General features: G+C 36.0%; 1 protein-coding gene across 1 annotated transcript in view; it reads right to left on the bottom strand.

Annotated features, from left to right (window-relative positions):
* The window catches only part of PARG (poly(ADP-ribose) glycohydrolase), a 63,586-nt gene that overhangs the window by 41,275 nt on the left and 10,008 nt on the right, over positions 1-12,303 (bottom strand). Inside the window, exons 5-7 of the mRNA XM_054163924.1 lie at positions 12,123-12,245; positions 10,846-10,929; positions 9,574-9,648 (exon numbers count right to left, since the gene is read on the bottom strand). Coding sequence (XP_054019899.1) covers positions 9,574-9,648; positions 10,846-10,929; positions 12,123-12,245 — 282 coding nt within the window. The remainder of the gene's footprint in view (positions 1-9,573; positions 9,649-10,845; positions 10,930-12,122; positions 12,246-12,303) is intronic.

Raw genomic sequence — 12,303 nt, forward strand, 5'->3', positions numbered from 1 at the left:
ATTTCAGAGAAAGAATGCTTCTGACATTTATCAAAACCACAAACTTGACACTTCAAAAGGAAAAGAGAAGACAGCTTACAAGGCAAAGGTTAATTCATTTTTGTTTATTTTTTTCCCCCCAAAGGTTCATTCATGTCTACTGCCAATCCAACCCTGGAATGATCTCTCAGGTGTATCATCCCCAACAACTGCAGCTTTGTTCTCAAACTCTTTAACATTCTAAATAAAACCTAAGAGAAGAAAAAATTATATTTACATTTCCATCTCCTCCTCATGTTTAGAAGTCTAGTTTATACTTCCACATACCAAAAACCTTAAGCATTTTCCTAATTAATGAGAGAAATCTAGTCCCAAATCTCTACAGGCCACCAACAGACTATCTGTATGGTCTTGCAAAGTGATTATTGTAGCGAGTAAAAGCACCACAAGAATTTCAAAGGCAATGGCAGAGTCCTGGGATGAAACGAAATACTTTTGAGTTACTTTTTAAGTACAAAGTCACAGAGAAGGCAAAGACCTTGTTTCTACAGCAGGACAGGAACATGAACAAAACCAAACAAAATCTTGCATTGGACTAACACTAAGGGTGACAACACGCAATTTTCAGGTTCATTCAAAACTTTTGCCTCTCTACACAGCACTTGGGGAATAAAGTGTTTACTACTACTATGATTTTGAAAGCCCCTGCTAAGCACCTCACTGAAGAAGTGTTCAAAACTACAACTCTTTTCAAACAATTCTGAAACTGATAACCTTTAAACTGTAACACCTTGGCACTAAAAGCTTAATGAAACAATGCTGGATTTTCTTTAGCATTACCAAAAATGTCAAGCATAAACAGTATATGAAGGATCAGCTAAGGATAACACAACAGCACTGTAAAATAAATTGTTTTAAACATCTACACTGTTTTTTGCTTGTCAGTATTCTAGACCTGAAATATCCAAGACCTTGAAAAAATATCCAGTAATTAAGATTATATTGGCCAAACTGGCCCTTTAAAGAATGCATGACGAGGAAGCAACATAAACTCAGTTTTTCAAAATAAAAGGCAGAAGAAAAATCAAGAACAGTTACAATATACTTCAGTTATGCATTCATAGTCATCTTAACAATAGCAATGCCTCTTTATTACCTCCCTACTTCCACATACTTTTTTAAAGAGAGTATTTCTTTTAAAACCTTTGCCCAGTTGTTGCTGGTTTTAGTAGTGGTCTGTATGTGTGTGTTTGGTGGTTGTTTTTTTGTTGTTGCCTTTTTTTTCTGAATTCTAACTGCGACACACAGAAATAAATAAATACACAAATTTCTAAAGACACAACTTTTTGCCCCCAAAATGAAACAAGCAAGTATGAGAAAATGGCTTTTAAACCCAGAATATTTATATTTACTGTTTTCTTAAATTTTAAACAGAAATGTTCTCAATATATTGAAAAACTATGGAAGTGATCCTCAGGATGTATCCTCACATTGTCTCAAAGCATTAAGAATCCACAAACACTTAGGATGCAATATAAATAAAACTCTATACTTGCTATATGTAGATCTGTCTTCCCTGGTAATTCAGAGTAAATAGGCTGATGCAATAGTCATTGTGATGATGCCTACAAAACATCACTTTAAAAAATATTCTTTTGCTGAGAAAGTACAAAAAAACCAAGAATAAGCCTGTACTTGAGCGCTGAAAGCTATTTCTCCTCTACAGTGTTTGGCTTCTAATGTTTTGAATGTGTACATTGCCCCTAAGCCCAGAAAAGCTCACATTTTGTTCAATATGGGGTAAGTTTCTTTCTGCTACTCTGAAAAGAAAACACTTCATGGTGCACACTCAAAAGACCTTTTCAGTTTAGATTTTAAAAAAGCTAATCTGATGTAATGAAAGTTATTTGAAAACATCTGGACTAAAATGAAATCCAGCAAGGAGCAATGGATAGGCTATTTTCAGCCTTGGGACATTCTGTATCTTGCTTAAAAGCCTACATTTGAAGTGCTGACATCTCTGTACAATGCTCACTTCTGTTAGTACCGTCCAGATAATTATAAAAATGATTTCTCAAAAACCCAGTCACCAGAATAATTTGGTACTTTAAAATTCCTTCTATTCCAGTATTACTGATTACAACAATCACTTTTTTTGAGTCAGGTCATTCACACAACAGAACATACAGGAAAGACGGACATGGTTCATAAGACATGCTAGGAGAAATGAGTGAGGTAAAACCTTATCAGAACACAAAAATTGTCCAAGACATTTAACAATGGAGCGCATTCTTACGCAGTTTGGTCTGTTTTCAAATGAGTAAAAATCAAGAGTTGAACCATAATCAACTACTATACTAAAGCCACATCATCTTCAGCTGTTGCAGTTATAGTCCTTTCTTAGAAGAAAAATAGAAATAATAGTAAAAAAGAGGAAATATAATTTCCAAAAGTTAAGGTCATTAAATTAAGGTTATTAAGATTAAGACCACACACACACTTAAAGGCTGTGTGGTTCTGCAGTAGTTTGAAATTTTTCAGTTGAACCAGAGTACTTCATTGGAAAGACAGTTTATAATTTCATTCAAATCACTTCAAAACACAGCCGATACTTCTTAGAGAAGAAGCAGACATACTGCCAGCCTTTGCACGTCTGATTTTTCTGCCCAGTTCTCAAACACTTCATATGCTCTGACTCAATTATTTGTATCTGACATGTCTTCTGAAACTACAAAGTTGAAGCCAAATGTGCTAGCGTGCTTTGTAGCAACAATTCAAATGAGAAACTCTAGTTTGGCAGAACAATGCACTAAGCACGTTCCGTACACATTATCTCAGGTTTCACTAGATTTGTGTCAAAATTCAGCAATTCAATAACACATTTATTAGGTTTTTCAGTTAAATGTAATGCAGTTATTTCTAAATGCAAAGCACAGACCCATTGCAATATGCTCTAGCACTCCTCACTTTAAGAGTCTCTTCCAACCTGGTTTATTCTATTCTGTTCTACAAGAAATATTCTCCTTTATTCTGTAACCTGTGCAGTAAAAGAGCTGCTGTAGAAAAAAATCCAAATAATTCCACCCATATGAATATTACCAGACACAAATAAATGGAAATTAAAAAAAAAATTTAAAAAAAGTAAGACTTTTGGAAGAGCAAAGCACTTGTAATATGGATATGTGATATTTATAGAAGGTACAAGAAGTTGTGTTTATAGATTAATTTATTTACATATTTATCTTGCATATTATATATTGGTAAATTTATGCATCTGTAAATTACATCTATTCAATATTTGAAAATGGTATGAAGTTGTGGCAAGCAGACACTTGCATGTCTATCATGCAAGTTTTAACAGCAACAATTAGGGAGAAGTGGGCCTCCTTTTCTATTCCTGTTTCAAAACTAATTACAGCTGCACTTTAAAGACAAATATTTTTAATAGTCCATAGTTCTATCATGTAAAATTATAATTAAAGGGTAAACAAAAATAGCAATATATTCCTTCAGTATTATAACCCATCTTGTTTCCTTGCTACATAGCTTTTTAATCAGACTTTACAGCTGAGATTTGTACCATAAAAAAAAGAAAAGCTGCTAACAGCTAGTTTTGAGGCTAAAGCCAAGTGAAATCATGCTTGACTGGAGAAGGAAAAAAGTGGCACAGATAAAGTGGTCTGGTCCATTCTTCCTCTTCCTTCATGCTGAGGGCTCTTCTTGGCAATTAAGTATAGAGAGAAGAAGAGAGTGGACTCTTTATTTAAGAAGTATTATCACATTTCCTTGAACCTTATTGAAAAAAAATCAAATTCACAGCTTCTTTCATAGAAAAAGGATTTCTAGAATGCTGAATTTATATGGGAATCAACAGCAAATATGCAGATTTTGGTTATTAAATAGACTGCTTCAAAGAGCTTTCCCAAAAGATGAAAAGACCACAAGAAGTCCATAAACAGACATACACATGCTTTTTCTTACACTAAATCTAACAGTTGGTAACCAAGTACAATGCAGTGGAGAACAAGAGTGTCTTTGTAAAGATACTGATAGCGTATCCCCTTTAAGCCTCCCTACTTTAAACAAGTAGGCACCAAGTGTTTGAAATGCTGCAGAGAACCTGGGGAAAACCAAAAGGGAAGGAAAAACAAACAAACAAACAAAACAAAACAAACAACAGAAAACCAAACCAAATTTCAAAAAGGCATGGGTGTCTTCAAGTGATGTTAATTTTAAATGCCAAATTACTGTTATTATTTTGTTCTCCTAAAAGAGGCTAGCTTACAGATCCCCATACCTCTGTCAGCACTGTCTCGCACTGGCACTACTCTGAAATGGTGCCTGTGTGACAAAGCCATTTCCACCTTCTACCTCAACCCAGTAAGTCATAATAATGCAAAACCAGACGAAGGTTCATGGAAGTTCATCAACAAAAGATGCTTAGGAAAGTCTAACAGCAAGAAAAGCAAGTCACCAGCAATACTTCCAGACAATGCAATTTTACTTGCAGTGATCAGTTTCAGAAATTCCGAGTCCACCACAGTATCTGCATAGATGTCAACAGGATCTTTCTATCAGCAATTTCTCCAAACCCCTTCAAAGCTTGATTTTAAAGCCATAGTGTCCTCTACATTGCCCCAACAGGAGCTCCACAGCCTTTTATTCAGTATCTAAACTAGTAATTACTTTTTGCCTCCTTACCTGCTTGGAACACTCATCTGGTGTTCCTTAACTGTTGTACCAGAAGAATGAACAGTCATGTCCTCTTCATCCCCTCTTACACTCATTTTGGACATCACTGTTATGCCCATTCCTCACTTCTAACTAAAATGAAAAAACTAAACAGTCCTAGCTTACTCAGACTTTTCTCCTATGAAAACTATGACATACTTTTACATTATTTCTGACTCCTCTCATTGTACCTTCTCTATTTCACAAACTCTCCACCAAGACGATCAAGCTCTAACAGTCCAGATAAACATAAGAATATTTATGGATACAACATGAATATCTGCAAGACGTATTATGATCCATTTTTCAGATAGAATACACCAGGTTGGAAGAGACCTTCAAGATCATCGCATCCAACCCATCAACTAATCCAACACCACCTAAACAACTAACCCATGGCACCAAGCACCCCATCAAGTCTTCTCCTGAAAACCTCCAATGATGGTGACTCCACCACCTCCCCAGGCAGCCCATTCCAATGGGCAATCACTCTCTCTGTATAGAACTTCTTCCTAACATCTAACCTGAACCTCCCCTGGCGCAGCCTGAGACTGTGTCCCCTTGTTCTGGTACTGGCTGCCTGGGAGAAGAGACCATCATCCGTCTGTCTACAACCTCCCTTCAGGTAGTTGTAGAGAGTAATAAGGTCACCCCTGAGTCTCCTCACATGATGACTCACAGAAGTTCAATCACTGCCTATGCCACACAAATTTACCTAAACTCCAACCTTCAGCCTATGCTTCTTAAGAGATCAAACATATGTCTCAACTACCTGTAATTTCCATTACATGACTAAACTCTAGAGATCCCAGTTTCTCTTCTAGTGATATATCCAAGTAGAATACCATACAGGCATTATTTCACAAACTTTTGAAACAAGTATTTAGGGAATTTAAAATGCTAACATTTCTGCACACTTGAGTCCCTCTATTTCTGCTTTGCATATACAAACAGAAAAAAAATAAATCAGCAAGAGCGATTAAAAATCAGATGACTAGATACTTTACTTACAAGAACTGAAAAGGCAGATGAGAATTATTCCTTCCTTTTCTGACACTAAAATGATGAAAATGCTGTAGCTCTGCAGATTTCAAAGGTCTTTAGAAGACTAAAATTAAACCACATGAGAAATAAAAGCACCCGTTGTTGTTTCATTGCCTGCAGAGTTCCTTTTTATCACCATGTCTGCCTTAACGTATTTATTCAGTAAATGTTATTACGTATTTCTGCTAAATCTCATAGGTTTTAGATTGGACTAAACAACTCAGTTTGATACAGCTCTACTGTAAAGGACAAAACCAAGTTGAGGCTGATCACTAACTGGTTCATCTCAAAAGCTCTGATTTTAATGACAGAGGCTCTATATCATGAAGGTTCCTAAAGCCTCACAAGATAAACCCTGCTGACTTAAGTTCTTGTGTACTATGCAACTAAACCTGAGTTTAGAAGGATCACCTTTAAAGGAAGTTAAGCACTGCTTATACAAGGTCATTTTTAGACATAAACACCCCTCCTTACAATAAAAACAAGGCATGTCCAGAACAAGCAGATCCAATTTAATGCAGCAGATTGTGTGACAGCCTTAAAAGATAAAGTCCTACTTTTCCCTTTAAAAAAGTTGCTACTTATTGGAGGTTAGTCTAAGACATAACCTTGAATGATTACAACTGACTTATTTCATGCACCTGGAAAAACAAAGTAATTTGGCCTTGCCTAGAAGTGGAAGAGCAAATCTACAAGAAAGAAAAATAAGAACTACTACAGTATGGAGCATTGTTGATCAAAAGCATGTAATAAATTCCCAACTTATCATCATTCACATAAATAAAACTCATCTACAACACACTGTGGGTCCCAAGACAGCTCCATTTGCTGCAGGTACCTCTTGTTTCTTATGCTGCTTGTTTACTTCTTTGTTGTTTGATTTCTAGGCAAGTTTTCTGGGAAAACAGACACATCTTGGAACAGATGACTCTCAAGTGACAAGAATTTTGCAAGTAAGAAGAAAAATGTTATCAGTAATAATTTTCATCTACTAGCAATAACTTGAACAAATCCTAAGCCTATTTGCCAATATTAACACAGATGGCAAAACAAATCCGTAAAACAGTGTGGAAATTGCATAGAAGACAACAAAAATGTTAGTCTGAAGCAAGTAAGACGTGGGGAGCTTTATGCACATTACTGAGGGGTACTAAGAACTTTTTAAAAGAAAGAAAAAAGTTCCAGCTCCCACATTTACTTCACTGTACAAACAGGACTTCTACACATTAACTGGCATTAGAAAGAATCTTTTGAAAATAGCATGGGGGCTCCCTCTTCTGACAACACTGTAGAAACAGTGGACAAACTGTAGAAATGGCCAGCCTGTGCATATCAGGGTATGTTGTTTGGGGAAAATAAACTTAGGTCTAAGAAACAAGTAACTAACGTTATTACAAGCAAACTGATTTGAATCTCCTAAGTAGGATTTAAAAATAATGGATTTTTTTTGACTATACAACTTTGGAAGGAAACTAGCTAAAATAGGAACCACAATGTGAGACTGAAAGCATTTAAAATACTGATTAAGGTGAACTGTGTGCACAGCCAGAAGACAAAATAACAATGGCACTTTGTAATTTATCAAGCACAGACTTACTATAGTAATACCTTAATGCAGAGGTCTTAAATTAATCAGTAAAATACACACCATTAGATCTGTGGGTGCTGCTTCTAAATTAGACCACAGAAATCCTGTTACAAGAATGTATTGGAAGTCAATAGTGTTCAATAATACAAATAGTTTATGATACTCATATCTGGTTTAGTATCTTTCATTGAATGTTATCTGTGACTATTTCTCCCCCTCTGCTGAGCTGCTGCCCCTCCCCTTTGGGCTGATTACTGAAGTCAGATTTTCTTTCAACCATCTCTCTCAACTCCTGCTGAGCAAATGTCAGACAACACAGTTCTCTTCCCCCAAAACCGTAACAAGAAAACACACAAGCCAGTGATGAGCTCTTAATCATTAACTCCCAAATACAGTTACTTCAAAAGCTACACTTCACCACAGCTAGTATATTTATCCCATTTCAAGAGGTACTCAACCTTTCAGTCCACAGCTGCTCACTTAAGCAGACTGCTTAAGCAAACACTCTTTGAAAGCAGGTATCTTGTTAATATAGAGAACTTGAAGAGTTCACATATCCTTTAATAATGATTTAAACCTCTCTGCAAAATGTATCCTCTCCACATGTTCCGTTCACTAAATTAAATATATTCAATACACAAAACCAGGGTAAGATTTTGCCCCTGTGGTCTATAAGAAGCCCCTGTCTCACAATGCTTCACTATTTAATATAATGCTGCACACTCTTCAGCTTGCTCTAAAGCCCACATTTTGAAAAAGCCTTCCTCTCTTTATCTAGGAACCTCACAAATAAATCATTATTTCCAGGTGACAGAAATTGTCTTTTCACTCTCAGTGAAAGATTAATGCCCAATACATAGTTTATCTCCCTATTGTTCCTCTCTTCTCTGGAAACAGCCAATATTACTTACTCTCCCTGGCTGATGATCTTTGAATCTATTAATTCACAGCTTCCAAACTCTCAGATGCACAGTACGAATGCATCAGGACAAGCTCAGTTCCATTTGCAGCAATACAGGTGCTACTCTAGTTCCTTCATGGTTCATATTTTTAAACAGTTTGCTTAAATTATTAGAATGTTTTAAAATGTAAGTATGTATTATTGAATAACACAAGATTTACCAGTTAACAGGCCAAGTTAATTTTGGTTACTACAACATCCCCTACAATCCAGCCATGACAATCTGAAAAAGAGACCCACCCCATGGATGAGAGGAGGGAGCACTAAATTGACAAAGAAGGGTGAACACAGCAGCTCTCATGGCTAACAAATATGATAGCAGCGGTACTTTTATAGAAACAGTCAGCAATAACTATACTGTGTGGCATGCAGAACAAAACCAAGTCTGTGAAATAGCAGTTCCTACATGCAATGGAAACAGGCATTAGAAAGAAGAGTTCCTCAATTACATGAATTAAGCAGACATCTATTTTAAACATGCATAGCTGACAATATTAACTTCAAATCAAATTTCGTTTTCACCAAACATCAATACAGCTTAGCAAGCCCCTTCCAAGAAAACAAGTACATATGTTTTAAAAGCACTTCTGGAGTTGGTGAAAGAAAAATACAACATCTCATTTAATCTCCCATACTGCTTTAATTAGTATAGTTTCCAGACATCATTCAGGATGTCAAGATGTTAACAATAGTCCAACTTGCATTTGCCACGTACTATTAAATTTCCTTTGCCATTCTCCTCCAGGAAGGTAACATACAGTCATATAAACCACCCTAATCTTTCAAAGGCTATACAGTTTAAATTCACTATCTCAGCATACAGCTAAATCTTACTGCCAGACAGGCAAACCATAGTCTATACAAACACCACTGCAATATAAAATCAGCGTTGTTTGAAAAGGCAAAAAAAGTTACACATTTAAAAAAACAAGTAAACAAAACCAAAAAATAAATCAAGAAACCAGTATAGTGGAAATATTAATTTATTAATAAATCTGACTATTATAAAACAGAGAAAATGCATTTCTCAACTTCAGTAACCTTAGTTGTTACTGATGTACTCATATTACCTGCTTCATGTTTAAAATAAATCCAGTTCATAAAGTGTAATTTCAGGTGAAGTACCAGCCAAATAACTGTCAACATAGATGAGGATTGCAAAACCTTTACTATTGAAAAGGGAAATAAAGCCAAAAGCATCGAGTCACATAGACAAAGTAGTCACTTGTGGTTTACTTTTCTTCCTATTTTAAAAATCAACCTGGTTTACCTTTTCACAGAAGTCAGTAAGAGCAGTGAAGTCCCATTTCTTGGAATAAGCAATGTTGTATCTCAGTATAGCCTCCTAGAGAAAGAGCAAAACAAAATAAAGCCTAGAGATACTTACTAAAAGAAGAAAAACCATTTAAATGAAATTCCCTTTTTGAAGGAACAGTACCACCTAGTGGCTAAAAGCCTGTCACAGAGCCTACCAAAAGCCATACAACTGTATTTATAGTGCAAGTCCATGATACTGAATCTTATATTTTAAGTTTAGCATTGATAAGCTTTAGTATGCACTTTTTCCTCTTAGCCCAAAACAATAGAAGGCATGTTTGGATCTGCCTATAACTACATAAACATTGCCCAACTCAAGCTTGCTCTCTTTAAAAACACTAAAAAAACCCCCACAAATCCCCAAAAAGCAGACCCTCAGCAACAGTTTTACCAGTTTACAAACTTTAAGAGCCACAACATAATCAATGACAAGCACCTTGAAAAAAATCAAGAAAAAAGCCTAACAAATATAATAGCATTATCAAGGGAAGTTGCATTATTCATTCAAGGGAGGACTATTTATTCATTCAGTTTATCCAGATTTTGCATCCATCTCCTTCCCTGCCTTCCAGGTACAATCTAAATTACATTATTCTCCATAAAATTAATAGTAGAAATTCTAAGCTGCTCCAAATCACAATTCATTAAAAAACAGTGAGATCTGTTATTGACAGAGCATTAGTTCCCAAAATTCAGAGACTTTTGTCAGCAGTTTGAACTGCTGCTATTTTAGTGGAGTATACTGGTGTGAACAGTCACTGTTTTAAATTCTCTCACCTGTGCATGACCTTCCCATTTGGTTACAGGAAGAGCATACATGCTACATTTACCACAACCCATTAGAGACTGCTTGACACACATGGGTTTGCATGGAGTGAATTATAAAATCAGCTAATAAATTCAGTGGTCATACTTAAGACTCGTTAACTAAGAACCTTAACTCATCAGGGAATCTGTTGAACAGCTCAGAGTTTTACATTTTTTTGATATATGATCAAACAAATAGGACTAAGCCAGAATCACTAACAGGACATAGAAAGCCCAGTTCCTGGAGACATTCAAAGTCAGATTCAATGCGGCCCTGAGCAGCCTGATCTAGTTTGGAGGTGTCTGGGCTCGCTGCAGGGGCGTTGGAAAAAGATGACCTTTCAGGGTCCCTTCCAGCCCAATGCAATCTGCAAATCTGTATATTCTACAGACTTGATTTCAAATTTGACAAGCTTACCTTCAAATCATGTGAGCAAGTAAATTTATTCAGTAAGGCAGTTTGGATTAGTTCCCATCGACTTCCAGCAGTTCTGTCTCCATTCTTTAAAACAAAAGCCCAAAACAAAGCCAGATTTCAGTTATTCAAAACAGAAAGACATATTTACTAATAATTGTTTTCTTTGCCACTTTTATTTAAAAGTCAAATTTTCCTTATTTGTAAAGTTCTTTAAAAATAAAGCAAATATTTGGGGTAATTGTTAAGTATTTCTGCAATTTCTAATCCACTGCATTTTGCTTCCGTAAGAGTTGCTTTTTAACTGAAGGACGCAGAAAATTCACAAGGAGCTTTTCGTATATATACACCACCCTTCCTTGTGCCATTTCAAGAAGGACAAGTAATGTTCAGTAATTTCTTGTGAAGAAAGTGGAACTTGCAGATAAAACATGACCAGTTTATAAAATCTGCAACTCAAAAATAAAACTTGAATCAATATTATCAGAATGTAATACAAAGAACAATCAGGGCACAACTACAAAAGGTATATTGCTGTGGCTGACTCTTGTGCCAACCCAAGTTTAAGACACCCTCTGAGATATTTTCCCCTTCACAGAAACTCTTACTGCCCATTACAAGCAATAATGATATTTATGAGACTACCGCAAGAGCAGAGGCCACACATCCTGCTCAACTGGCAACAAAGATGTTATCAATTCTTTCTCTCTGCAATGTCTACTAAATTCCTTTTATATTGTATCTGTTAAATTGACAACTGAACAGACTAAGAAGCTGTAAAAATTCTCTGCTCCAGATTCAAGCCCAGTTATCATCATTATACAATCTTCACGAACACTTGCTTGTTTTATTCATCACAATCTGAAGTATTTCAGTACATATCTTCAGGAAAGTCTCAAGCAGTGATGAAAAAAAAAAAATACCAGATCAACAAATCATGGAGGCTGAATGCTAACCTCTCCACCATCATTTTTCAGCCAAACAGCAGACAGATACACCTCAAGCTATCAGCAATACCTGGCAGAATATTATAATCAGAATGTGGTTAAAAATTTATTCACATCTGTTGGCATCTCAAATTGCTCCAGGGCAGGGGGAGAGGAGGATCTAAGTACAGAAATGCATACACCACTAAATCAATGGCTTGGTAGATTACTATGAAAAAAAAAATAATTAAAAAACGGCTGAATGCAGCTTTTCATACTAAGCATGTTTATCTATTGGAGTGAAAACTCATCAGCATGTAAAGAAATTTTGTTACACAGTAAATACTTTCTTACCTCATCCTCTACAGGGTATAAATTTTGTTCTGAGCAGGGCATTTTAACATGTTTGTTGTCCCACAAATCTTTGTAATGAGTTGGAAAGGGTTTAGGCACCTCTCCTTCCCTCAGAAGATCTACCTGCAATACAGGGGTGGGGGGTGCAGAGAGAGAGGGAAAGCTCAGACTACTTTCAGAT

Source organism: Dryobates pubescens, chromosome 8, assembly GCF_014839835.1.
Source record: "Dryobates pubescens isolate bDryPub1 chromosome 8, bDryPub1.pri, whole genome shotgun sequence".
Lineage (NCBI taxonomy): Eukaryota > Metazoa > Chordata > Aves > Piciformes > Picidae > Dryobates > Dryobates pubescens.